At 38.3% G+C, this 26,693-nt stretch overlaps 5 protein-coding genes across 9 annotated transcripts; 4 read left to right on the forward strand and 1 right to left on the reverse strand.

The window, feature by feature from the left end:
• The first annotated feature begins 1,855 nt into the window (after positions 1-1,855).
• LOC133738330 (methylcrotonoyl-CoA carboxylase subunit alpha, mitochondrial) lies at positions 1,856-15,128 on the forward strand. Of its 2 annotated transcripts, XM_062165848.1 has the most exons (21): positions 1,864-2,306; positions 2,640-2,761; positions 2,947-3,094; positions 3,267-3,404; positions 3,591-3,686; positions 3,765-3,824; positions 4,001-4,093; positions 4,170-4,281; positions 4,586-4,690; positions 4,887-5,023; positions 5,228-5,462; positions 5,544-5,710; positions 5,844-5,960; positions 6,051-6,293; positions 6,380-6,475; positions 12,407-12,755; positions 13,254-13,375; positions 13,632-13,846; positions 13,939-14,113; positions 14,306-14,440; positions 14,609-15,128. In XM_062165848.1, the coding sequence occupies exons 1-21, from the start codon at positions 1,983-1,985 to the stop codon at positions 14,813-14,815; spliced, it is 3,396 nt and encodes a 1,131-aa protein (XP_062021832.1). In that variant the 5' UTR covers positions 1,864-1,982; the 3' UTR covers positions 14,816-15,128. The 2 variants fall into 2 exon arrangements, with proteins under 2 accessions (XP_062021831.1, XP_062021832.1); XM_062165847.1 differs by lacking the exons at positions 12,407-12,755; positions 13,254-13,375; positions 13,632-13,846; ... (1 more) ...; positions 14,306-14,440; positions 14,609-15,128 and adding an exon at positions 6,727-6,971 and having other exon boundaries at positions 1,856-2,306.
• Positions 15,129-15,372: 244 nt separating this feature from the next.
• Positions 15,373-18,031, forward strand: LOC133738331 (homocysteine S-methyltransferase 2). Of its 2 annotated transcripts, none has more exons than XM_062165850.1 (7): positions 15,373-15,641; positions 15,728-15,784; positions 15,879-16,105; positions 16,362-16,491; positions 16,821-17,024; positions 17,377-17,445; positions 17,588-18,031. In XM_062165850.1, the coding sequence occupies exons 1-7, from the start codon at positions 15,459-15,461 to the stop codon at positions 17,747-17,749; spliced, it is 1,032 nt and encodes a 343-aa protein (XP_062021834.1). In that variant the 5' UTR covers positions 15,373-15,458; the 3' UTR covers positions 17,750-18,031. The 2 variants fall into 2 exon arrangements, with proteins under 2 accessions (XP_062021834.1, XP_062021833.1); XM_062165849.1 differs by having other exon boundaries at positions 15,376-15,641; positions 17,377-17,448.
• Positions 18,032-18,074: 43 nt separating this feature from the next.
• Positions 18,075-18,837, reverse strand: LOC133738334 (uncharacterized). 2 transcript variants are annotated; one of them, XM_062165854.1, is made up of 2 exons: positions 18,677-18,837; positions 18,075-18,587 (listed from the first exon to the last, which is right to left on the reverse strand). In XM_062165854.1, exons 1-2 carry the CDS (start codon positions 18,747-18,749, stop codon positions 18,169-18,171), a joined length of 492 nt encoding a protein of 163 aa, XP_062021838.1. In that variant the 5' UTR covers positions 18,750-18,837; the 3' UTR covers positions 18,075-18,168. The 2 variants fall into 2 exon arrangements, with proteins under 2 accessions (XP_062021838.1, XP_062021839.1); XM_062165855.1 differs by having other exon boundaries at positions 18,075-18,578; positions 18,677-18,835.
• Positions 18,838-18,887: 50 nt separating this feature from the next.
• LOC133738332 (uncharacterized) lies at positions 18,888-20,773 on the forward strand. Of its 2 annotated transcripts, none has more exons than XM_062165851.1 (7): positions 18,888-19,026; positions 19,193-19,289; positions 19,383-19,496; positions 19,578-19,862; positions 19,958-20,071; positions 20,354-20,426; positions 20,524-20,773. In XM_062165851.1, exons 2-7 carry the CDS (start codon positions 19,227-19,229, stop codon positions 20,559-20,561), a joined length of 687 nt encoding a protein of 228 aa, XP_062021835.1. In that variant the 5' UTR covers positions 18,888-19,026; positions 19,193-19,226; the 3' UTR covers positions 20,562-20,773. The 2 variants fall into 2 exon arrangements, with proteins under 2 accessions (XP_062021835.1, XP_062021836.1); XM_062165852.1 differs by having other exon boundaries at positions 18,895-19,026; positions 19,198-19,289.
• A 169-nt stretch (positions 20,774-20,942) lies between these two features.
• Positions 20,943-21,859, forward strand: LOC133738333 (CST complex subunit STN1). Its single transcript, XM_062165853.1, has one exon. It carries the CDS (start codon positions 21,185-21,187, stop codon positions 21,680-21,682), a length of 498 nt encoding a protein of 165 aa, XP_062021837.1. The 5' UTR covers positions 20,943-21,184; the 3' UTR covers positions 21,683-21,859.
• Positions 21,860-26,693: the final 4,834 nt, after the last annotated feature.

Consider the following 26,693-nt stretch of genomic DNA (forward strand, 5'->3'; position numbering starts at 1 on the left):
ATGTTATGTAGTTTTTTAAGTTCAAATTAATATTAGGATGAATTGCAATCTATTGAAGTATAGATTATTAGTGAGAATTTCCAAACTATTGGCCGTGAATGTAAATCAACACGAATTATTTACGGATTACAGTTGCATATCGCTATATCTAATTTTCTAATTTGATTAACTAACTATGTACAACACTAATAAGGGAATGTAATCCATATTTAATCCTGATAAGACATTTGATAAGGGAATGTAATCCATATTTAATCCTGATAAGACATTTGATAAGGGAAGGAGAAAAAGCAACTAGGATGCATTATGTGCTTGGAGTTTCTTCTAGTTAGGAGAGTGCTTGGAGTTTCCAGAATTTTCCGTTAGGAGAGACCTAAAGACAAATGTAGCCTCCCAACAATACCCTAGCTATCCACCAACCCCTATTACTTGGGAGATTGTCCACTTTCCCTTTTACTTTCAACACTACAAAAGTACTAGTACTACTAGCTAGTAGTAGATGATGATGACAGAAGTAAGCTAGCAGCAGTTGGGTCCTCATCAAATTCTTCTGGCTATATGTCTTAAGATTGATTCATGGTTTGAGTTATGCCATCAGTGCACATGCCTCTATTCCCCACATCATACAGATTCTAAACCAGCTATGCTTTTATCACATAATTGCACATCATTCTGTTAGGTAAAAGTGTGAGCAAGAACCATGTGGTCCACTTTCAATAGGTTTTAATTCTGGAATGCATGGTTTTAATTCTGGAATGCATGTGCTGGTTTTATCAATACTTGATAATGATTCTTGTTGATCATATAGGGTTTTAATTGGTCAGATAATTGCCTTGAGAAAGTAGCTTGTATTAGGCTGGTGCCTTGTTGGAGAGGAGAATGCAGTCCATGAAGTTTTGTCATTTATTGAGAAAGTTCTGTTATTTTGTTCACAACTATAAAGTTTAAATGACCCACTAATCTTCTGAATGCTCCATACATGTCAATATGACATGGTCTATGATTCATAGATGACTGTATTATTGAAAATTACTCTTTTTAATCATTTTGGAGATTCTGAACGTATATTATATAATATAATAATAGATAACTCTTTCCCCTATCAACGATACTTAGAGCAACTTCAACAGAGAATTTCTGTATTATAGGGAAGCAAAAGTCAAAGCTTTAGTCTCTTTTTCTTGTCCAACTCCAACAAATTCCCTATTTTACAACAATCTCTAAAATCTCCATATTTTTTCTTAAAATTTTAGAGTTTGCTGTAAATATAGGGAATTTGATTTTCTCTTTCCTCACTTTCCCTAAAATAGGGATAGTTATAGAGAATCTGTTGGAGCAAAAGAGACTTATTTTTCCCTAAAGTAGAGAAAAATCAAAATATAGGGAATCTGTTGGAGTTGCTCTTAATAAGACCACCTAATTGGTTCGATAACATTTCTCTAATGATTGATGAATACTAAAACAAAGACCTAAGAAATAAACAGTCAAAGACGTACATATTCTTTAGGAAAAAAATTTCATGAAATAAAAGATTAGTAAAAACTAGAGATTCATTTTCCTAAAACTTTTCTATCAGTCAACATGCATTAATGCATCGATGCATTCATCTCTACTATTAGTATCAAAGAGCTTCACTAAATTTTAAAGTACCCATATCATCTGCGAGAATGCGGACACGTTGCTAGTAAGAATAATGCCTAAATTATCGCAACGAGTTTTGTTCCTCTCATCAAAAACAAAGAGCAGCCCAATGTAGCCCAAACCCAGCCCAAGAAGAAACTGAAATGAGATGGATAGTTCTGCCAGGCAAGCACAACATCAGATCAGACGAGTCAGATCATATCCACACTTCCCATACTTACGATAAAGACCGTTAACTATCAGAGTCATAATCTCCTACACGCAACTCCACGTAGTACCTAACAAACCATTTTACACTTACCACCCAAGTTCACTTCGTCTCACCCACACCACTCCAAGCCATGGCGTCAGTGGCCACCGTCCTCCGCCGGAAGCTCTCCGGCAAGCCATTCCATTTCCGATTACTACCAGTCCGATCATCCTCCGACTCGCCGCAGAGAATCGAGAAGATTCTGATAGCCAACCGGGGCGAAATTGCGTGCAGGATCATGAGGACCGCAAAGAGACTCGGAATTCAAACCGTCGCCGTTTTCAGCGACCCCGATAGGCACTCGCTTCACGTCAAATCCGCCGACGAGGCCGTTCGTATCGGTCCGGCTCCGGCTCGGCTCAGCTACCTCGACGCCTCGTCGATTCTTGACGCCGCCGTTCGTACTGGTGCGCAGGTCAGTCTGTATTGCCGTTTATGATGATAGTGAAAGCCTAGCTCAATTCAATTGCTTACTAACTCAGATGATCAACTATTTTTTGCAATGTTTCATTTTTTTTTTTTTTGTGAGTATTTAGTGAATTGGTGAATAGAGTAGGTCACTAGCTCAATGGTTTTGATGGCTCAATTGCTCACTGACTTGATTGATCAACAGTTCAATGTATTAGGAGATGGTTTATGCAAATTTGTCTATTGTTTTTGAGAATTAGTGAATTGGAGATTTTTTGTGTGTGTGTGTGGTTTGAAATCATGATGATTTGATTGGAAATGTTTGTTTTTATGTGATTAGGCTATCCATCCTGGCTATGGTTTTCTGTCAGAGAGTTCTGACTTTGCTCAACTTTGTGAGGATAAGGGTCTTACCTTTATTGGGCCTCCAGCATCTGCCATCAGGGACATGGGTGACAAAAGGTACCACTGATTGAGAATTTACTGATTTTTGTATAAGCTATGACATACTTGTCTAGTTTAAAATCGTTACAAAGACTCCTTGTCGTGTCATTGGGCTTGCTTTCCCCTTATATATGTACAGCATTTCAAGTTTTTGTTCATTGAGGAATTTTTATAATTTCTATTGATGTTCAATTGTTTATCAGTGCGTCAAAGAGGATAATGGGTGCAGCAGGGGTACCTCTTGTGCCTGGATATCATGGGAAAGACCAAGATATTGATCTAATGAAGATAGAAGCCGACAAGATTGGATATCCAATCTTAATAAAGCCAACTCATGGAGGTGGGGGAAAGGTATGTCACTTATTTGCTTGCTTCAATTATACTATCAGTGACCTGATTAAAATATCGAAGGTTTTTTTTTTTTTCACAAGATGTTCTAAGAACGTTTGGATATTTCTTCAAATGTGTTCTTCTAATTTAGCTCCTCGAAAGAAAGACCTTCTCATGATCTAGTTGTTTTCAGGGTATGAGGATTGTGCAAAGTCCGGATGAGTTTGTTGAAGCCTTCCTTGGAGCACAACGTGAGGCTGCTGCTTCTTTTGGCGTAAACACAATTTTGCTGGAGAAATATATTACACAGCCAAGACACATAGAAGTCCAGGTACTGTTGTTTGTATAATTCTTACATACTTTTGGTTCAAGATTTTTTATTTTTGGGGTATGATCATTGTCATTTCTCATCGACATTATATTTGTGCAGTCGATATTATAATTACCAAAACTCGAGCATTCAATCTCATGATCTAAAACTCTATGATTTGATTTTTGGTGAATGTTGATGTTGTAGATATTTGGGGATAAACACGGGAATGTTCTACATTTATATGAGAGAGATTGCAGCGTACAAAGAAGGCACCAGAAAATAATCGAAGAAGCCCCAGCTGTAATGATCATTTCCTCTATTATCGGTGTAGATTTGTCATAGTTCTAGTAGAGTTGTAATCAAAATCCATTGGTGCAGCCAAATGTTTCTGATGACTTCCGGTCTCACTTGGGTCAAGCGGCTGTATCTGCTGCCAAGGTGCGATTTTTTCATTGATATACTCAGTACCTATATGAAAATAGCCCCAAAAAGAGGGGAGTGCTTGTGATTTTCTGCTCCTTTACACATTTTTGTTAATACTGTTGTTTTTATTCCTTCTCTTTGGGTTTATAAGAGTATCTCTGTAACTTGAAGTCTTTGCCAAATACATAAAGGCAGTTAGCTATCACAGTGCCGGCACAGTGGAGTTTATAGTCGATACAGTCTCAGGCCAATTTTATTTCATGGAGATGAATACCCGTCTTCAGGTGCTTTAACTGATCTGTTGTACTGTAATTCAGTCCTTGAACTGATGAGAATTCTAATAGGGTAAACGTCATGCAGGTTGAGCATCCTGTGACTGAGATGATTGTTGGCCAAGATCTTGTAGAGTGGCAAATTCGTGTAGCAAATGGAGAACACCTTCCCATTAGTCAGTCACAGGTCCCTTTGTCAGGTGAGATTTTCTAAAGAGAAAAATGTTGAAAGAGGTCTTTGCCAAGATTTGTGCTTCAATGGTCACTTCTAAAATGAGGCTTTGCTAGTTTTAAGTTCAATGCTAGGGTTCTGCAATTAAAAATTTAAAAGTATTAAAATTTTCCCCTGATGCCTCTCTTCAGGAAAATACGCCAAAGAATAAGCTAATGTTTCATTCATAAATGAGAGCTTAATTAATTATGTAGAATTTTACTCATCCAATATGTCAAGTTCATAAACTTATGGAGTTACTTCGTTTTTGAAATTCCTCTTTACAATGACAGGTCATGCTTTTGAAGCCCGTATATATGCTGAAAATGTACCAAAAGGGTTCCTTCCTGCAACTGGAGTTCTTCATCACTATCAGCATGCTCCAGTTTCACCATCAGGTAAGTCAAATTTTCAGTATACATGTGACTCATCCACAGTGAAACAATGAATTCATCTCCAAACAAGTTGAGATAGTTGTGAGCACCACTTGTTTTATCCAAGGAGATGACTTACTCACTAGTGTGAAATTTGTTTCCATTTCCTGTCCTCGGGTACTTTCTGTTGTTTGCTCATGTCGAATATATTCTTTAGCAGTTCGAGTTGAGACTGGAGTTGAACAAGGAGACAGTGTTAGCATGCATTATGATCCTATGATTGCCAAGCTTGTAGTATGGGGAGAAAATCGTGCAGTAGCACTGGTAAAACTGAAGGATTGCTTGACAAAGTTTCAGGTATATCTCATTGTAGAGTTGCAGATTCTCCAGATCAAAGCACATTTTCTTATCCTCTAATGTTGCACGAACATCTTTAGATGTATTTAATATCTTCAGGCCCATGGGTCAACAGGGTGGAAAGGGGTTAAACTGACATATCTGGTAGGCAAGTTGCAGGTTGCAATTTCATCACGTGGATTTAATGCTAATTTGCTTAAACAGGTTGCAGGTGTACCAACCAACATCAGTTTTCTGTCAAAACTTGCCAACCATCGGGAATTTGAAAATGGGAATGTGGAAACTCATTTTATTGAACATTTTAAAGATGACCTGTTTGTCAACCCTAATAATTTGGAAGTAATGAACACAGTGCTTGGTGCTGCTAGATTTGGTGCCAAACTGGCGGCTGCATGTCTCATTGAAAAGGAAAATTCTGTATTCAGAGAAAATCTTCCTGGTAAATTGAAGGTCCCATTCTTCATTTTTTTTGTGAGTTCTTAAAATCCTTTAGAATATTTACGTCTCCCAATATGTTCAGGAAGCAACAACACGATCTCCATATGGTATTCTTCTCCGCCTTTCAGAGTCAATCATTGTGCTAGGCATACAATGGAACTCGAGTGGGAGAATGAATATGATAGCAGTGGCTCAAAGTTATTGACCTATTCCATCACTTACAAATCAGATGGGAGCTATCTAATTGAGGTAGTCTTATGACTTAAGTATGCTAATAATCCCTATTTGTAACTTTGTAATTGTGTTGCATGTTATTATCTTGTTTTTGTTCCATAAAGTCATTTCATCATCAAAATTCTCGATGCTGCATCTTTTTGTGCAGACACAAGAAGACATTTCCCCACCTTTGGAGGTTAAAGCAACTTGTGTAGGTGACCATGATTTCAAAGTTGAAGCTGCTGGTGTAATCATGGATGTTAGCTTAGCTGTTTACTCGAAGGTAAATGCCTTTCTCTGCAAGCATTTGTGAGATCTACATAGATGAGTTTATCAGAATTATCAAATATGTTGGTTCCAAATGAGCTTGTAGGATCAGATCAAGCACATTCATATGTGGCATGGGTCACATCATCATCATTTCAGACAAAAATTGGGTCTTGAATTGTCCAGTGAAGATGAAACCGAACATAGGCCCAGTTTTGATAGATCATCTCATCCTCCGGGGACAGTTGTTGCACCCATGGCTGGTTTGGTGGTCAAGGTTCTTATTAAGGATGCAACAAAAGTGGAGGAAGGACAACCTATTTTAGTATTAGAGGCAATGAAGATGGAGGTTTGTACTGCTTCTATTTGCATTTACTTCTACTTCCTTTCCCACTGCAATAACTAAAATCAGATTTTGTGTTTTCCTTTCTGAAGCATGTTGTAAAAGCACCATCAGCAGGCTATGTCCACGGGCTTCATCTAGCAGCTGGCCAGCAGGTTTCTGATGGCAGTGTTCTCTTCAGTATTAAGGTTAGCACTTTACTTTCTAATACCATTGGTGTCAGTCAGTGGTACTGGAACAGGATACATTTACAAACTTGTAATACTGGTAACTTTGTCATCCAATCATGGTTGGATTTATTGTATGGTATGGTGGCTTTATACATTATGGTTTAAACAAGAGTTTACCACAATTTAACTATAATCTATGCAGACGTTTTAGGAATATATGCATTCATTTAATGTGGTCGATTAACTGAAGGGATTATATGTTTGTACAGGAGTATTCACAGTGAAGTCCATTATTTCTGAATAGTTTTGGCAATGGCTGGGGACGACCTCATTCTGAATATGCGCTTTGAATAGTTGGAGGAATCATCTGAACTGTAATCAATTAATTTGTACCTTAAATACTGTCATTCCATTGGAATAAAATGTTACCAGTTCAAATGTAACAAAAGCAACAATGCCAACAAATGTAAATTTACAAAGAAGGAAATGGAAGAAGGATTTGTTTTAAATCAAACTTTTTATTGCCTATGACTTATCTGGCAATTTCCAAAAATGCAACCTCTCGCCGCAGCTAAATTTTTTCGATATAGACATCTTGTCATCTTCATTTCCATACCTGAGATCAATTTAGTAGAAGGAATCTCGTTCTTTAGCTGTTAAAGTTAGTAATCTTTGCAACTTTAAACATTCAAAATTATAATTCATTGATTCTGGCAAATTGGCAATAGTCTCTAAAAAAAATGGGTATATTAACTTTGCAAAAGAAGTTGACAATTAAGTTTATTTTTATTTTTTATTATTATTATTTTTTTATCAGATAAACAACTCAAATGCTACAAATCTATAACTAATCTTTCGTGAGTTGATCTCACAACCTTCTACTTATGAAGGTAAGACTATGTCACTAGACCAAATGGTACTGGGCATTGACAATTAAGTTTTAGTTTTAGTTAACCACGTGGTGTGGTGTACTGGTCGAACGGCCTAATCTGGAACCCCCAGATCTAGCGTTCGAATCCCAGTTCCATCCCGTGGCTAGCAGATTTGAGGGATCATTTGGATTCGTGCGTGTGCGGTGCAGTGGATTAGTCTGGCTTTCGCCACAATGACGGCCCAGGTGCTGGGATACCAATGCATGGGTGTGTGATTTACTAACCTAACTTCCCGATAAAACAAAATTAGTTTTAGCATTCCAAGTAAAGATGGAGCATACAATAGTTAAAATTGGCTTGACCGTAGAGCTAAAGTAGAACAAACTAAAACCAAATTGGAAATCGTTAAGTAATTTATATCAGTGATTTATCATTTATGAACATGAACGGTTCAGCTTTGACAGATTTGATTCGTTCATTTATTTGATCTAGTTCGATACCTTAAGTCATTTGTAACGGTTCAAATTTGACAGATTTGATTCGTTCATTTATTTGATCTAGTTCGATATCTTAAGTCATTTGTAACAGTGATTTATCGTTTATGAACATGAACGGTTTAAATTTGACAGATTTGATTCGTTTATTTATTTGATCTAGTTCGATATCTTAAGTCATTTGTAACAGTGATTTATCGTTTATGAACATGAACGGTTTAAATTTGACAGATTTGATTTGTTCATTTATTTGATCTAGTTCGATACCTTAACGATTTCCAATTTGGTTGAAAATTTGTAAAGTGATCTGCTCATGAATATCTAAATATCTAATGGTTGATTGACATATGAATCTTACTTGTATTGATGCTAGCTGACATGGCAGCATTCTAATATTCTAACAGGGACTGCATAGGATGGTTGTTGGGAAATTCTGCAGAGTAATACATTTCCATACAAGAACCTTTTTTTTTTTTTTCGTGGTTTTTTTTTTTTACTTGCATCAAGATTATGCCAAATCACTTCAAGTATTAGGGTTAGGGTTTAGGGAATCAAAATTAACATCAAGATTATGTTAAATCAATTCACGTATTAGAATTAGGGTTTAGGAAATTACCTCTACTATAGCTCCAGAACGGAAAATTGCTCCGAGAGATCAACCTGCTCGAAGTATTGTAACAGTGATAGGGTTCTACCTTGGTACCAAACGCAGAGAGGAAGAAGAGAAAGAAATGAAAATAAACGTAAAGGAAATTGTATTTATTCGATGATAATTGTCCAAAACCCTAGTACAACCTTATATAGTTAACTAAACGGCTGGGATGGAGCCACATCTCCTCCTAACGAGCAGATCACAAAAACCCTAATGATAATTGTATTTCTTCCATTTTCTTTTTGAGTATGTATTCTTATGCCTTCCTTGACGTTTTGCAGATCTGCAGGTATGTGGATGGCTTGTTGGAGTGCAGGAGTGAAGTGATGGATCTGAGACAGTAAAAATCCCTCTGGTGGATTGTTGATTTTAGTAGTAGAGCTTGTTGAATTTAGATGGATCTGAGACAATTAAAATCCCTCTAGTGGATAGAAAGTAAAAATTCCTCCGGTGGATAGAAAGTAAAAATCTCTCTGGTGGATAGACAATTAAAAACTTAAAATCCCTCTGGTGGATAGAAATTTGTAGACCTTGTTAAATATAGATGAATCTGAGACAGTTAAAATCCCTCTAGTATGAAAGTAAAATCCCTCTGGTGGATAGAAAGTAAAAATCCCTCTGGTGGATACGAACACTCCGAATTTTTAGTAAAAAACGGGACGTGTATAGTACGTGAAAAATACGTACGTGTATTATTCGGACATTTTATCAAATAGTTCATTGAAAAGTTCGGCAAAATATTTTTAATTAATTAAATAATTAACTTTTTTAATTAAAAATATTAATTTATATTCAGTTTTGTTCAATAATATGTGTAAAAATACGGGAAAAAAAACGTAAAAATCGTGTATAATACTTTTAGCTTAAAAAATACAGGAAATTTAATGAGTCCCTTTTAAAAATACGAAGTACGGAAGTATTTAAAAAAAAAAACGTAAGAACGTGTTTTATTCGCGTATAATACGAAAAATTACTAACTAGGTTGTTGAATTTGAATATCAAGAAATATGCTTGCACAATGCACACACAGCGAATACAGTTGAGAAGTTTTGATAAAAAATTTAAAAAATACCCTTTTGCACTATAGATTTCATTACTGTTTTATGTTGTTTTATAAAGTCTGATAACTAAATTATAACAATTTACAAGGATGATATCTTCATTGACCTAATCGTCTCTGTTAGGGTTTCTCGGTGTTCTCAACATCGATAAATCGCCAAAACCTAGTCAATCTTGCATCGATCTTTTTCTTTTTTCTTGATGGCAGAAGGCATGAACGGGGTTCACACACGGCTCATCAACTCGGATTCAACTTTGGTTTCGTTGGGAGAGGTGGGGGCTGCAGCGTTCCAGGAAGGGTTTTGGTACATGGCTGGCCGACTGTTGGCCCCGAAAGCCAAGTTTCCGGGATTCAAAGGAACGATTGCTACCATTTGGTGTATCAGATCAGGGCTCACTATACAAGATGCAGGGGAGGGTTTGTATTCCAATTTGATAGTGAAGTGATGCGTAATTGCATCCTACATGGGGGTCCTTGGTTTTACCGCAACACTATGCCGGTGGTAGGAGCGTATGATGGTCTCAGTCCAATGGAGGAGGAACCGCTGAATATGATGGAAACTTGGGTTGCGGTGAAGGGCCTCCCTTTTGGCCTGAGAAACAAGAATGCGCTCAAGTTGGTAGGGGCGTCCATTGGGTCAATGGTTCGAGTGGATCAGAATGTCGTGAAGAGGAAGGAAGAGGAACAGAGGATCAAGGTTGTGTTCGATGTCCGGCGTCGTATCCGCACATGGAAGGTGATCGAGTTCTCTCCTGTGTTGAAACCGGAGCTTTCATTGATCTATGAGAAGGTTAAAGGTTTTTGCCGCGATTGTGGGGTGTTCATCCATGATGCCCTAGGTTGTGATAAGCAGTTGATCAAATAGAAGGAGGAGGTTCAGGCTATTCCACCAGCGTCTGCTATGGCTGGTTTGTCTATTACCTCAGGGTTAGAGGTTGTTCGTTCATCGTCAATGCATGGTCGGGTCTTGGAGGATGAGAGCTGGACTCAAAGAAGTAATGCTGCTCTGTTTGTTATGGAGCAAGGTTCAGGCTCTGGTGGCGTCGATGCAAGGGCTAACAATGCTGGTAAGGGAGGTCCTACGTCCCTGCGATCTCTTGGACCATTTGGTTCCAAGATGATGGGAAACCCCATTGTTTTGGATAACGTGTTGACTGAGTTCAAGGCTGCGGGATCTGTGCAGCTGCCCGGTTTCAGGGGTGAGGGTCATGAGGCATCGTTGGCTTTGGTTCCGGCTTCTGTAGTGACTCGGACAGAGGCTAGCCATGTGAAATTTTCTTCTTTGCAAATGGGGCCAGTGGGGAGGAAAAGAAAGGTTGTTACCAAGTTGGATCGTTTTGGGAAAAAGTACTTGGCTTTTCCTGATTCTACACTTGAGATTGAAGATAATGTCTCGCTGATTCTGCAACACAAGAATGGTAGGATGTTGGTTTCACCAAAGAAGAAGAAGGTAGGGCGCCTTAAGGGGAGCAAGAATAGAGTGAAATCTACTGTGAGGACGAGAAAATTATACGTAAGTATAAACGTCGGGGAAAAGCTTTGAGTTTTGATCAAAACCTTGACGAGTAATGAAAACCTTGACGTCGGGGAAAAGGTTGGTCCACAGGTGGTGGTGATGGCGGGGGCGCATGAGACTGCTCAAGCGTTGGAGTTTACTGATGTGGAGGGATCGGTGGAATGTGATGGCTCACATTCTGCCAATTTTGTTGTTTAATTCAGTTTGGGGTCTCAAAAACCAGTGCCTTAGTTGAATCTTTTTATGTCTGCTTCGAGGTTTCTAGGTTTTTGTTAGAATAAAAGTGATTGAATTTACCAAAAGGTGGGTGTACTCGGGATTTTTTGGGATTTTATTCTTCTAGAATAGGGTTTCTTGAGGTTATAAGGAACGATTCTTTCTAACAACCCCATAGGGGTGTTTCGTTTTTGTATTGTCTGCTGAATTATAATGAAAGGGCTGACCTATTTCCATAAAAAAAAATAAAGTCTGATAACTGGTTGACCATGAGAAATTGAGAATGATTCAATTATTTGCTTTCAAAATTAAGGTGATTCAATCAAGGCTTAGTTGACATTAACTAGGGAAACAGCAAAAGGAGGAAGCATTCTATTAATCTATTCCCGCATGTCCCTAATTTAATTATTTCTCTAACAAGAAAAGCACTTGAATATTTAGTTCAATTGAATAAAAAAACGGAAGGATGTCGTTATCACAATTGCCAAAAACGATTTGCGTCTCCTGACTTGCGTATTGTATGAAGTTGCCTCGAAAAGTTTAAGATTAAGAACTGGCATTTTCACCATTTTGGTGATTTTCACTAGGTTGTGACGGACCATTTTAGGAAGGAGTCAACAGGATCTTGAATTACCGGTAAATCTGTTAAAAAAACGGTAGGTAAATAAATAAAAGACAATGAAGCTGGGATTTTTACGGCAGTGAATCTGTGATAGTTATCTCACTTTTGCTGTATATAATTTGTTTGATTTTTGTTATATAGGAATCTTTCTTTCTCTCTATTGGTTCAGTCCTTGCTTTCCACTCATATTGGCCTCCCTAGAACCATTTCTTATTCCGGAATCAATAATTTCACACCCAACTCTTCTTCTATAGGCTTGGTTTGGTTTTCAGCTCCCAAATTTGTGGCGAGCAGTTTCTATCCAAAAGTTGATTTCATGTTCTGGGTTTAAGCAAATTTTGCTTTTTGTAGTTTGTGACTGTCAACTGGGAAGAGAAACTGAAGCTTTCAGCTAGATTGAGCCTGGTGCTTGAGGTTTGAAATATTGGAGTGCTTTTCATTGATGGGTGTTGTTAAATTTTGAGGATCTTTTGTTTTGTATGTGTAAAGTTTGATACTTTAGTTACAATTCATTGAGATGGATTCAAGCAATGGTGGTGAGTCAGTTGGAGGCATTGGGATAACTGAAAAGTCAAACATCATTGAAAAAAATGATTCCTTTGGAACCCCCAACAGCACCAAAGAGAAGGCCTTGGGTTCATGTGTGGGGAAAGAAACGTTTTTTAGGGCGGATCAGATTGATTTCAAGAGCTGGGATATCCAGCTGGAGAAGCACTTGAGTAGGGGCTGGTCCAGGGAGAAGGAAGCGCAGACGTCAATGGAGGAGTGGGAGATTGATTTGGCTAAGTTGGATATAAGATATGTGATTGCTCATGGAACATATGGAACTGTGTACAGGGGTACCTATGATGGTCAAGATGTTGCAGGTAATTTCTGGCTTCAATTGGATTTCCAGTCATTCATTTATTATGGAATTTTGAGATACTCAGGATTTGGAGCATATTTTGGAATTTAGTGGTTGTTAATTAATTTGCACCAGAGATGAAATGGATGTAAGATTTGTAGATTATGAGCTGCTAGATCAGGCCATCATGTTTAATTGTTTCTTATAGCATTAATAACAGGTGCTGTAGTGATATTATATTCGACAATTCATGTACTTCTTGGGTCTGTTGCTTGACATGTCTTCGGTATCATTTTTAAAAGCAATGCATGTGGTTCTCTGCCTAAGTGGGTTAAAGAACAAGTTTAGATGTTTCTTATGTGTGTTTGTGTGTGGTGTAAGTCTGATGTCTCATTTCCCAGCTCTATAATATGCAAGAAAGTTGTCTTATTTGAATTATGTATTGAAACCTCAAGCACCAGTTTATCATCATGTGTATGTTTTTATTAATGTTCTCATGGTCTGCTGTTATTCCTTTTAGTGAAGATATTGGATTGGGGTGAGGATAATATTGCCACAGCTGCTGAAACTGCTGCTCTTCGGGCGTCGTTTCAGCAAGAGGTTGCTGTCTGGCATAAGCTTGACCATCCAAATATTCCCAAGGTAAAAGTTATATCTATTGGATCTTCATATCAGAATGTATGATGCAATGTCAAATTAACAGGACACACTGTTTCTTTCAGTTTCTAATACATAAATGTTATGCAACTTTTCAATGTCTAATATTTCTCTGTCTGTCCTAATATTGGCTTTTTAGAGTAGTTCTCAAAATGTAGTTTTCCAGGCTTAGATGAGATACTGTATCTTTGTCATATGTTAAAATTTCTCAATTCAAACTGTAACTCCTTATATTTAACAGTTTGTTGGAGCTTCAATGGGAACTTCGAATCTTAAAATCCCTGTCAAAGGCACATCAAGTGATGGTCAAAGTCATAATTCTCCTCCTTCCAGAGCTTGTTGTGTTGTTGTTGAGTATGTTCCTGGTGGGACACTTAAGAACTATTTGATCAGGAATAGTAGAAAGAAACTTGCCTTTAAGATTGTGGTTCAACTTGCTTTGGATTTGTCTAAAGGGTGAGTATATTAATTTGTTGTGCTGGATTACATTCTGTTTTTGGTAGGGTTTTGAGTTAGTGGGTTTATTCTGTGTGTTTCCATTATCTCAGTTTAAGTTATCTCCATGCAAAGAAAATTGTACACCGTGACGTCAAAACAGAAAATGTGTTGCTAGATAATCATAGAACTCTGAAAATTGCTGATTTTGGCGTTGCTCGAGTAGAAGCTCAGAATCCAAGGGACATGACCGGGGAGACTGGTACCCTTGGATACATGGCCCCAGAGGTACTTGCTACTTTTCACTCACCATGGAAAATTTTGATTTAAAGGTGTCTTACTAGTAAAGAAGAACATTTTGTTACTAATTCAGTGGTTTTGCATTCATCTTTCTATTAATCTATTCTATGCTAGAGATTTGAAGCAGTCATCGTTCTTTCTTCTCTTCTTTTTCAATGTCTAATATGAAGATTTCTGCAGGTCCTTGATGGTAAGCCTTACAACAGAAAATGTGACGTGTACAGTTTTGGTATTTGCTTATGGGAAATCTATTGTTGCGACATGCCTTATCCCAATCTTAGTTTTGCTGATGTCTCCTCTGCTGTCGTGCGACAGGTTTGTTAAAGCTATAAGTTCTTTATCCGTTTTGCTCTACATTTGTTTTCAAGTACTCGACTTCCTGCATTAAACTTCTGAAGGGGGTCAACATATATCCCATGCTTAAATGTCTGTACTATATTCAAAATGTTTATTAGAGCCTAATGTGGATCATTCCTACTACAGAATTTAAGACCTGAAATCCCAAGATGTTGTCCAACTGCGCTGGCTAGCATTATGCGAAAATGTTGGGATGCAAACCCAGATAAACGCCCCGACATGGAAGAAGTAGTAAAGTTATTGTATGCAGTCGACACAAGCAAGGGAGGTGGCATGATCCCGGAAGACCAAGCTTCTGCCTGTTCCTGTTTCGGCACACCTCGAGGCCCTTGACCTCACTTTGTTCCACACAATACATACATGCAGCGCAGATCTAGAATAAAACTATATATATAAACCAGTTAAAGTGCTAGACTGCAGAAGCAGTCCATGAATTAATGATTAAGTCATCCCATTTCTGAATAATGCACCAACAAAGGAGCTGCATTATTGAAACCCCCTATATATTATTGTTGTTTGTTGTACCCTTTTCATTCTTACTCCACTCCATGTATCAAATAGTGGACTGTTAGACAGTTAAACAGTAATTAGTTTTTACTGTTATTTTTGTAACCACCAAATTATTGGTTTCACAGTTTTATTTTCAGTTCTGTTTCTTCTGTTCATGGATTTCCCCCCCCCCACACAAAAAAAAAAAAAAAAAAAAAATCATTGTAAAAATAGAAACAGACCCTCCCACTTATATAAAAGTAGATGATAGGGGCTTTGGGGATTTAGTGATTTACCATTTACCAATAGAAATGCTCAGTTTCTTATCTGAAATTTCACTAGATTGGGGAGGCAAATGATATTAATAAAGCTTGAGGGGTGGAATTGATATTTTGGAAAAGTTATAGTAGAGTGAATTTAAGTGTTGTGGGTCACTCTTGTGTTTCGTCCAAAGCCAACAAATTTTGCAGACGCCGCGCTGTTTGGTATGGGCAGCCGCAGCAGCGTCGAAACGGCGTCGTCGTCAATGAGGGAGTTTCTGCGGCAGGCCGGCGGCGTCGCCGTCGTCGACGGTGGTCTGGCGACCGAGCTCGAGCGGCACGGCGCTGACCTCAACGATCCTCTCTGGAGCGCCAAGTGCCTCCTCACTTCCTCTCACCTCATTCGCGCCGTACGCTACTCTCTCTCTCTCTACCATTTTGATTGGTTTCAATATTTCTTAGTGCTATTGGTTTTGATTGCTTAAATTTTGAGCAGGTTCATCTTGATTATCTTGAAGCTGGTGCTGATATCATAATCACAGCTTCTTATCAGGTAAGGCCAGTTTTAAGTTTTAAACTGTTATAATGATCTTTCTCATTTACATTGTTCTTGGGATTGAGAGTATTGATTTTTTTTTTGGGTTCAGGCAACTATTCAAGGTTTTGAGGCCAAAGGGTTTTCGACTGAGGAGAGTGAATCATTGCTTAGGAAGAGTGTGGAGATTGCGCGTGGGGCGCGAGATATTTATTACGAAAGGTGTAGTGAGGGGTCTTGTAATGATAGTGATGGTAGAGTTCTCAAACGTCGGCCCATCATAGTTGCAGCATCTGTGGGGAGCTATGGGGCTTATTTGGCTGATGGGTCTGAGTACAGGTGAGCCACTTCTGTTATTTAAGTTCATCGCGACAGCTGTAATTTCGGTTGGCTTTGATTCCAGAAGTTCATATGTATTAAATTGTTGACATATTGCAAGAATAATGTTTTACCTTGTGAGAGAAAGATTTGTGAGGATTAAGTTAGATAATCCTGTCTGTTATGATTCGCCAGAAAAATAAATAGCTGGTTCTGAATTTCACAATTTGCGCACATGGCTTTATATATACTTACTTTTGCGTCTGTTCGTTGACAGCGGTGATTATGGTGAGGCTATGACGCTAGGAGCATTAAAAGAGTTTCATCGTAGAAGAGTCCAAGTCCTAACAGAAGCAGGTCCTGACCTACTTGCATTTGAAACTATTCCAAATAAGCTGGAAGCCCAGGTACCGGTCACAAGCTTGTTTGTAAAATTTTATTTCTTTCATCTCCTTGTTGGTTGAGGAAGTCGAAGATAGGCTACATTTTATTACTGTTGTCTTCATACTACTGAACCATACTAGCATACTGGTTCCTGAATTGTTTGATAATGTGACCAATTGTTCGATTGGTCAGCTCACAAATTCAAAGTGAAAGATAGCAAGTTTAGAAAACCGGTTACTACTCAGATTTATGAAGTAATATGCTTTCAAGATATCTCGATCTAGTATAGCTTTGCACTCCCAATATGGTGTTTATTTATCCCCACTCCTAAGCATGGTCTGTGTTCTTGCAGGCTTTTGCTGAGCTTTTGGAAGAAGAAGACATAAAGCTTCCTGCATGGTTTTGTTTCAACTCTAAAGATGGAATCAATGTTGTTAGTGGTGATTCTTTCCTTGAATGTGCCTCGGTTGCTGAATCCTGTAAGAAAGTTGTTGCTGTGGGGATTAACTGTACTCCTCCTAGATTTATTCATGGACTGATCACAACAATTAAAAAGGTATGATAATTTAAGGTTAAGCTTTTTTTGTTTATGTGAACAAATTTGATATTTGAACAAAGCTAGATTATTTGAACAGCTGTTGTAAAAGCAGTTATGTTGCTTCTGTGACTTTAAACTGTATTACTCTTCCTGTCTTCTTCCAGTTTCCAAGAATCTTTGAATTTTTTTTTTATGAATCTTTGCCTCTTTGGACTTCTTTACTGCTTAGTGAAATCAGAAAAGTTTTCATTATCCTTGTTTTCTTCAAATGTTCTATTTTTATTATTTGATTTTTTTTTCCTTAAATTTATCGTCATATTTCCACTGCTTTTGGAGTTCCTGCACTTACTTTCATGTATAATTTCTTCAGGTGGCTACAAAACCAATAGTTATATACCCAAATAGTGGCGAAAGTTATGATGCTGATCGAAAGGAGTGGGTAGTAAGTTCAACTTAAATACAATTCATGGTTTTGCTGTAACTCTGTGACATTCAGACTCTGGAGCACTGAATGTTACTATAATGTTATGATGTGGAGTATGCCACACCAACTCTGTAACCTGATTTGTTTCCTGTTGCAGCAAAATACTGGGGTTTCAGATGAAGATTTTGTTTCATATGTAAACAAATGGTGTGAGGCAGGGGCTTGCCTTGTGGGAGGTTGTTGCAGAACAACTCCAAATACTATCAGGGCCATCTACAAAACCCTTCCCAATCGGTCAACATCTCCACCTGAACAGTAACTACATTGACTTGACAGAGAGATGGTAGTTTCATCATCGTCAAGCAAGATTTTGACAAGACTCATACCACGGAAGTCTGAAGACAGTTTTCACAGTTTGCCGTCGAGAGGAGCCACCAATGAATTTTTTGCCCTCGGGTAGAGAATGTGTGCGTGCAGGAATGCATATATTCGGGAATTTCAGTTTGTTTGCAGCTATGTGTTTGCTTAAACATGTTATGTATTGACCACCAAGTCCTGTACATTGTACCCATGTTCATTACAGATTGTCAATTTTCTTCAAGACTATTCGATTGCATACTCAATTTGCAACCACAGATGCCAAATTATGAACTCGAAACCAAGAAATTCATTGAAGAAAAACTCATCGACACATTACAACAATCTAACACAGTGCACAGAAACAGCAGATACTTTCCTCTAAGCATCAAACCCAGAGTAGACACCATTCTCCCTCAGCAACCTCTTCTCTTCTTCAACATAGTTCTTCCCCCTGCTGGCCTGACCGAGGTCCCTCTTCCTCTTCTCCTTCTGCGAAAAGGACAAGTTCTTCTCCTTCTCCTTCTCCTTCCTGGTCAGCACATACTCCAGCTGCTCCCCGGCGGCCAATGCATCCCTGGTCTTCCGTCGCTGTTCTTTGCTCTCTTCTTCATCCACCTTGTCCTTGGTGGTGGTTCCACTCTTCACCTTATGATCCACTCCGGTCGACCAAGACCAGTCCTTGTCCTTATCCGACTCCTTGGGTGGAGGCACCTTCAGTATAGACGGTCCTCCTCTGTAACCGTGCTTCCTCAACGCCTCGAAATCCAAAACCTTGCTCTTTGGCTTCCCTGATTTCACTGCACCAATCAAAACCTTGCTAAAACCAATTCAAATTCGAATTCGATTTTCAAACACGAATAAACAAAAATCAAGCGTAATACAAAACCTTGTGATGGTTCGGACTCCTCGTCGGATGAGGAATCGTCCTCGTCATCACTCCATGGCATTGTCCTCTTCATCTTCAGTAAGGATTTGAGTCTCTAATTCGGATTTCTAGGGCTTCAGAAATTGGAAACCCCAAATTTCAGGACGGCTTTTGACTTCATATATAGGTCGGGTTATGGGTTATGGCTCGAGAAAAGCCCATTAATTGCTCCGGCCCACTGACAATGTCTCTAGTAACTTAAGGGGGACGACGTCGTTAGGGGTTTGGTTTCGTCTTTCCAAGTTCCAAGAGTGTGGGAAGGGTTTTCCAAATTCGCAGAATTGTACCAATCAGTGGCGGCTATCAACTTTGTAAGTGGTGTTCTTCAGTTTGGTTTTTCATTTGCTTAATTTAAAGTTGGAAACTTTATGGGTTTTGTGAAGATTTTAAGATGGTGTTGTTTTTTTAGTTAGTAAAAATGGTATCTTTGGTGTATGTATGTTCTATATGTCTGAGAATCCATCATTTTTGGTGAAGACTAGGTCAGGGAAATTAAACCCAGTTCTTTGCTATGGAAGTTGGGGCAGATTCTGTAGATAGCTCCCTTGTTCTGGTGAAGCAAGGAGCTGAAGCTGTAAGTTATTACACTAGAATTTGTTATCTGTATCATTGTGTGTTAAACTGCATAGAATTGGGGCTATAAGGTTTTTTGGTTATCTACTTTCAGAGGGTTTTTGAGTCAACCTTTGTGGGAAGGAGGTCTATTGTCAAGGAACGGTTTTCGAAGAAGTACAGGCATCCTACTTTGGATGCAAAACTCACACTCAGGCGCCTCAATGCGGTCTGTTTTCCTTTGTTCTTGAGTTGCATTGTTTCTGTTTATTCCCAATTGGGTTTTGTCTGAGTCAAATTATTGGAGCAGGAGGCGAGGTGCATGACGAAAGCAAGACGGCTTGGGGTGCATACTCCGGTGCTTTACGCTGTGGACACTGTGCTGCATACCCTGACATTTGAATATGTGGAGGGGCCTTCTGTAAAAGATGTGTTTCTTGAGTTTGGGTTAGGAGGTGGTCGTGTGGCTGCGGAACGTATGGATGATATTGCAATGCAGATTGGTCAGGCTATTGGAAAGCTGCATGATGGTGGCCTAATTCATGGGGACTTGACCACATCTAACCTGCTAATTAGAGCTGCTACTAATCAAGTGGTGAGTTATTTGCTTAATTCATCTTTTGTTCATCAAATATTATGTATTGGTTGATTTTACAAATTGGCATCACACTCACAAGTTTCTTCTCCAAGGTTGTTATTGATTTCGGTTTGAGCTCTACATCAACCCTTCCAGAAGATAAAGCTGTGGATTTGTATGTACTGGAACGAGCTTTGCTCTCGATGCATTCTTCGTGTGGGAATGTGGTAAGACAAGCCGTCCATATTAGCTAGTTTGCTGTCTGAACAGAAAATGCCTTTATTTTACATTTTTACTCACATCATGATTATTCTATTCAAGAAAATGAAAAGAATTGTGATTCTATTCTGAGAATGACTTGATAGAGTTCATATAAAGTGTGTCAAATGTTGTTATAGTAGCTGTTAATATGCTAGCTCTTCATTACCATTTATCAATTTCAGAAACTGGTAATTAGTTGTCAAAAATGAATAGCTCGAATTTATTCTCACTGACACATCTTTGTATAGATGGATCGCATACTTGCTGCATATCGCAAATCCTCAAAGCAGTGGTCATCCACTTTTAACAAATTAGCTCAAGGTGTGTCCTTCATCCTCTGCTCACTCTTTTCATTTTTATGTTATCCTTTACTTTCATCTTTCTTTTTAGTTTTCTTACTGCTTCACAACTTCTACAGTGAGACAACGAGGCCGAAAGCGCACCATGATTGGATGAAATCATCGGAACTCCATCGGTCATCATTTGTATTAGCTTAACCAAAAGAGGAGTCTTCTCTGGGTAATATCTGTGTTATGTAGTGTTGCAAAATATGAGCATGTCATGTAACCTACAAGTTACCTATTGGAATGTATTGTAAAACCGGCCACTGCCATTGATCAGAAGAGTATGCAATTGTATTCTGTTGAAAATTTTAAGTTGGTTCTTTATTCTCGTGATATTCTCAACTGAGAATATCTGAATCGTTTCGATACTGCCGATAGCACATATGCATGCACATTTGATCTTATGGCATGTTGTTGGAGTTTCAATTGAATTTCATTTAATTTCATGTTGTTGGAGTTTCTCTAATCTATATGGTAGAAGTCGAATTCAACTAATCGACTTCAACAGGGTTTTGCTTGAATCTTAGAACAAAACTCAAAAAACATGATGAACCTTCAGCATTACGTCAATCACAGTCATCTCTATCCATGACTGCGACTTCTGGTTTCATTGTCAAAGGGAAGAACCCATATGGTCCTCAATTTGCAACCACGTGAATTCATGTGCCATTGTCAAAATTCTAACTTTCTCCGCGAGCAAATCAAACCCAGATCAAATTTACAGTCTTGTTACTAATGGATCATCACCCCCTTCACAACACCCACGTAAAGCTCTTAGCTTTCGACTTGCTCACTCTCGCCCAAACCTCCTCCTCCGACCCAACCTCCTTCTCCCGCAACGGCCTCCTCCTCTCACGCGCCGAGGCCGTCGGCACCGTGACCTCACGCGACCTCAAACCCAACAAGTTCCTCCGCTTCACCATCGACGACGGCACCGGCTGCGTCAGCTGCATTCTCTGGCTCAACCACCTCACCTCCCCTTACTTCTCCCGACGAAGCCCACCAGATGTTCGACTCATTGCCTCAATGGCCGCCCGTTTCGCCGCCGACGTCAGCCTCGGAGCGGTGGCCAGAGTGCGCGGGAAAATCTCGAGCTTCAGGGGTGAAATGCAGATCACTGTGACCGATGTTGTGATCGAGAGGGACCCGAATGCGGAGATGTTGCATTGGATTGAGTGCATGAGGTTGGCGCGGAAGGTTTACAATGTGGTTGCTACTACTCCTTCCAAATAGTTTTGTTTGTTGAACATTTTGATTTGTATGAAGAGTTATGGATTTGCATTGGCTTGAGTATCAAGTTTCTTATACTAGTTTGCCAAGAATTTTGCTTTGTAATTTTGTTTAACCCTCTGCTTAATTTTGATGGATGCCAACAAGGGTTTGTAGTTTCATTTTACTGCGGAATTATTAGGTTTGTGTCAATTGCCTCTTTGGATTTTCTTGGTTGATTTCGGATACGAAAATTACCCATCTTGCAGACAAATATTTCAGGAACATTATGAAGATTGTTGATAATGTTTGTTCTTTTGTGGCCGGTGCCCGGTGGTGCCCTTATTATTTTTCCAAACTCATTGTGAAATTCAGGTTCCAATTCAATTTGACTTTTGTTGAAGATGGGCAAAGTTGGATTGCAATCTAGGCTGGATGTTCAAGTTTCAATTCTACAGGATCAGGTAGAAACCCTTCACTTATGTGATCAAGCCTCAGACATTTGATGTGAGCATTTAGGTTGATGTTGATTCTTCATTGGACTCTCTATGAATGCTACGATTGCCGATTGCCTGTGGGTGATTATTAAAGGAGTTACTCTATCGAAATGGACACGAAACCTAACATATTTGATTTCTGGTACATGGTTGTTTCTAGTCATTGAGGACCAGGACATCAGTACAATGCTCTAGTCCTTGACATTAATAAGTTGGGGCCGGGCTTTTCTTAGCTCTATAACTCTGGTGTGTCACTTCCCATCAATAGAGGTTGCTAAGGTAGACGTTGGGTCTTTTAATCGAATGCCAGTGGAGTTGCTAACTTGCTATAGTGGATAGCAAGAACCTAAGACTTCCGGCATTAACATGGAGCTTTGAGGATTTATGTATTGGGATTATGTTCATTTCCTCAAGAGGGAGGTTTGTGCATTTAAGAAAAAAAAGGCCAAAAAGATGAGGCATACACTGAAGAAGAGGTTTTCCATATGGAGTTCTGAAGAATGACTACTTTCAACGCAGAAAACAATTCATTACAAATTTGGGAGTGATGGTGACTGCAAATCTACACCGATTGTAAAGGCTCTGTCTTGTGGGGAAACCAAACCAATAACTGAACCCTCCTCCTTTATTGCCCATCCAAAATTCCATGCATTAATGGCCAAGAAAATGACTAGTACTTGCTGCTTGATAGTTATTCAGCAACCTCCCCTATTAACTATTATGATTGAGCTATATAGGGGCAGAAAAAATTCTGTGGTGGAGGTTGGATTTGATCCATTTATCAGCAACTTCTGTAAGCAATGTTCATAGGTGAACAAATAGAGGATTAGGCGATCTTAGCTCTTCTACGACATTTATTTGGGTCGTGAAGCACTCACCTACAGTCCGGAATGAGAGGGGGTACTCATCACATCCAAGAACTTTCCGTTCATCTCTCCATTTATTCATGAAAAGGACAATGATGGAGGAAGAGATGTTATACCTCGAAATTTCTTGGCAACACCATAACGGAATGTTGAGTAGTAATTAGTGAACAGTTTTAAGAGTTTTGAGGATAATTAATGGAGGGAAATCTGGTGGTTTAAGGGACCAAAATAAATGATGAAATGGACAAAGCACTCAAAAGGATTTGATGGGCAGGAAGGAACGTATGGATATGGATGGTGATAAACTCATAAAAGCCAGGGAAAATGAAGTGGGCAAGAAAGACAGTGACAAGATCTTCCCCAGTACAACACCAAAGTGGATGAAATTTAGGACAAAGCATGTGGGATTTTTCTTCTTCTTTCTTGTTTTCACCCCCAAAAGTGAAAAACTTCACATCAAGTTCAATAAGTCAAATTTCTGTTTTACTTGCAATGTATTCCCCTGCGGCTATTGTAATACTAAAAAAAAACACAGATCACTCTTGTAACTTAATTGTCAAAGAGGTCTCTCTGTTCATCAAGTTCTTTGTCAAAGATGTATGAGAAGTTTAAAAGTTATACTGTCTCTGTGAATATAGAGAGGTGATTTCCCTTTTTATTTTCGTTGCAGGAGAATCTTAACAACGTTACTCAACTTTCCTCAAAACAACCCTATTTACAAAATACATGTATGCGTAATTCTATCATTTAAGTTAAATAATCTCTTAATCCACTTATCAGAAACCAGCATTGAAAGTAAGGTTTTATGTGCTACGTGTATGATCAATTTTTAACGGAGTAAAAAATTTGTAATGGTGCTCACTCTAAAAATAGTGCTATTAATCTTAGCTTGAATTTCAGTTGTGTTAGATTCTCAAAATGAGTCAACTTGCGAATTACATGTATATCTTCTTAAGTTAAAGATTTATAATATGAGAATTTAGCTTATAAAAGACGCAAGGTAAAAGAATAATTTTTCATTGTGCGTGATGCGCATAAGCTATTTTGTAATGGGATTAAGAAGTTGAATTAATATCCATAAGAGTGGTGTTCAATTAACACATTATAATGTGTATAACTATTGATATACTGTGTACTAGTGTACGTAGGCATACATGTTGGAGAATCAAAGGACAGAGGGTCTCCATCAACAAGTACCGCAAGAGAAGAAAGCCCAAAAACCCAGAGGTGCCTTTGCTTTGGAAAATGCCTCTTTCTTTTGGCAGACTAGTAGAGAAAATGACATTATAACAAAGCCATTTTTTACATAGATCCCCCAAAGAAAATAAAAACAAAAATACAAACAAAAAAAGCCGAAATTGACACCTTATGATTTTGGTCTGTGAAAAACTGTGTAGGTAAAAGAAAGGAGGAGAGGCACAGTATTGGAAGGGTGAGGCATTTTAAAGCTGAAAAAGCAAAAGAAACTGAAAGGAAATCAAATTCTCTCCGAGAAGGAGATATATGCTTTGTCCAAAGTACAAATCAAAGATCATCCTTTGACTGCCTCGTTACTAGTCTATCAATGGTTCCATCATCTTCTCATATAGTTGTTTTAACTTTGGGTAAATCTTTTGCCCTATTGAAGGAATCATGAATAATACAAGAGTTGTGAAGGTAAATGCTTTTTCACTAAATTACCTAAATTTTTCTTGAACTTAGTATTAAACTCTTTGATGATCGAGGAGGTCAAAAGTTACCTATCTTCAACTACATAAACGACCCTAAATTCTGACGATGAAGAAGAGATGTGTCGGCTTGTGCTAAAAGCGCTCTTTCTATGTTAGGGTTCTGCAACAATTTTATATAGTCGTGGATTCATTAAAGGACAAATTGTAGATCGTATGACTGCAGCAGGATAGGTAGAGAAATATATTGCTTTTTAGCCGATTGTTGTGTAGATGAATGTACAAGTGAAAAGTTATGACTTTCGAGTGGCATTTGTGCTTATTATATCTGAGAAAAATTTTGAGTTTGACTCACAGACTAATTGTTGCACTCTTTTTACCTGTAAGATTATGAGTTTTTTATATAATGACCTTTGTACTAAAAAAAAAAAAAAAAAAACATGTGCCTCTTTCCTAATCCCCCTTTTACCAAACTTAAGGAGTCATTTTGCAAAGTTCTTTCTACATGATCACTAAAGCGGTATACTCTACATGTTTGCCTATTTTGTTCTTAAGAAAGAGCAGTCTGTTTAATGAAAAGGTAATTCACTTGACTTCTAGGGTATGCAAGAGTACAGTTTCAGGTAAAATTGGATTGATTTTTTTTTTTTTCAATTCCGTCATTGCATGGGAGTGAATCTCTAATTTAATCTAATCATAACTCAATTTTTCACCCTCGCTCGTTATTTTGACTATTTTATTTGTATTATTTTAATCATTTTAGAAAGTTGGGAGTGTGATGTTCCACGTGCCATTAGCTAGAGGATAAGGAAAGAGTACGTCCATTCCATGTAAACGAAAGGAGATTGGAGCATATATCATATGTCAATCCACATTCACAAAATAATGTAAATTGGATCCAATTATAAGGTGTCCTCTTAGATCCTACTTCGATGATAACTTGCATGAAACAAATAGGCCTCCTCTCCTTCCCTCGTCAGTCGAGAATAAAAGAGAGAGCAGGCATTCAAGTTGTAGGGTAGACTCAGACTAGTCTCTTCATACTGGCTCTTTTTGCCCATAACTCTTTTCATTAATTTGACATAGCTTACACCCTAGCTTAGCTTATTGGTTCTCTCTTCTCTCAGAAGTTTAATGTTCAGTTCCAGCAGGGTGATGCCATGGGTGACATGCACTAGCCAAATTTGGTGCCTGGTCCTAGTCCCCTACAGTCCTCACCAGTCTATTATTTATGTGCGCTTTACTGCTTATATAATAAAATCTTTGGGATATGATGACCTCAAATTAGATCACCTTCCTCTTTTGCCTGCTGCTTTCAAACTTGATATAAGCTTGTGATGTTGAAACAGTGTCCCATGATTATTGTCAACTCGATTATGTACAGTCAGGCATCTTCATCAATACATTCGGGTTTAGGATGAATATATGAGTTCCTCATGCTTTTTGTTAGGGGCAAAAGGGAATCTTAAATCAATGATGAGTCATTTCTCAACAAGACAATAGAAATGATCAAGATTCATTGAGTCTCATATGTAACATGCTTGTTAAAATGCATTAGAGAAGCTTAAATTAAAGAGCAAAGAGGTTAAGACAAAGTGTTTGATGAATTGTCTCGAATAAGTTATAGAATTAAAAATTAAACAAAAACCAAAATAAGTTAAAGTGCAAACTTCTTTGTCTCATATTCAAGAAAAAAAATATCTTGATCTATTAATTTTATTGGTACTCTCGATATTTCAAAATCTTTCTCTGTCTAGTATGGCTTCTTAAACATTACGTCAGCTTGGTCTCTTGAGTCTAACTCTGCAGTTAATCCATGGTTTTCAACATCAAAAGAATTAATTGGACCAGATAAGACTTTGAGAGTCCTGATGGCTTTAAACTTTAAAGTGATGTAAGCTTCTTTTAATCATATCACCAAAGATAATTTGATTCCTAGCTACGACATCTACACCGGGAATGTTAGTAGCTAGAGAGTTGAAAATGTTGTCAACCATCTCATGGA

Source organism: Rosa rugosa, chromosome 3 (assembly GCF_958449725.1).
Source record: "Rosa rugosa chromosome 3, drRosRugo1.1, whole genome shotgun sequence".
NCBI classification, from domain to species: Eukaryota; Viridiplantae; Streptophyta; class Magnoliopsida; order Rosales; family Rosaceae; genus Rosa; species Rosa rugosa.

What these genes read in the sequence shown, in the direction of transcription:
- LOC133738330 (XM_062165848.1), top strand. Translation starts at nt 1,983, where the DNA reads ATGGCGTCAGTGGCCACCGTCCTCCGCCGGAAGCTCTCCGGCAAGCCA. An exon ending in TAGAGGCAATGAAGATGGAG is followed by an intron (nt 6,294 to 6,379) that starts GTTTGTACTGCT and finishes TCCTTTCTGAAG; the next exon opens with CATGTTGTAAAAGCACCATC. An exon ending in GCTTTGGATTTGTCTAAAGG is followed by an intron (nt 13,847 to 13,938) that starts GTGAGTATATTA and finishes CCATTATCTCAG; the next exon opens with TTTAAGTTATCTCCATGCAA.
- LOC133738331 (XM_062165849.1), top strand. Translation starts at nt 15,459, where the DNA reads ATGGGCAGCCGCAGCAGCGTCGAAACGGCGTCGTCGTCAATGAGGGAG. An exon ending in CAAATAAGCTGGAAGCCCAG is followed by an intron (nt 16,492 to 16,820) that starts GTACCGGTCACA and finishes GTGTTCTTGCAG; the next exon opens with GCTTTTGCTGAGCTTTTGGA. An exon ending in CTGATCGAAAGGAGTGGGTA is followed by an intron (nt 17,449 to 17,587) that starts GTAAGTTCAACT and finishes TTCCTGTTGCAG; the next exon opens with CAAAATACTGGGGTTTCAGA.
- LOC133738334 (XM_062165854.1), bottom strand. Translation starts at nt 18,749, where the DNA reads ATGAAGAGGACAATGCCATGGAGTGATGACGAGGACGATTCCTCATCC. An exon ending in GGAGTCCGAACCATCACAAG is followed by an intron (nt 18,588 to 18,676) that starts GTTTTGTATTAC and finishes TGATTGGTGCAG; the next exon opens with TGAAATCAGGGAAGCCAAAG.
- LOC133738332 (XM_062165851.1), top strand. Translation starts at nt 19,227, where the DNA reads ATGGAAGTTGGGGCAGATTCTGTAGATAGCTCCCTTGTTCTGGTGAAG. An exon ending in GAGCTGCTACTAATCAAGTG is followed by an intron (nt 19,863 to 19,957) that starts GTGAGTTATTTG and finishes TTCTTCTCCAAG; the next exon opens with GTTGTTATTGATTTCGGTTT. An exon ending in TTTTAACAAATTAGCTCAAG is followed by an intron (nt 20,427 to 20,523) that starts GTGTGTCCTTCA and finishes CAACTTCTACAG; the next exon opens with TGAGACAACGAGGCCGAAAG.
- LOC133738333 (XM_062165853.1), top strand. Translation starts at nt 21,185, where the DNA reads ATGGATCATCACCCCCTTCACAACACCCACGTAAAGCTCTTAGCTTTC.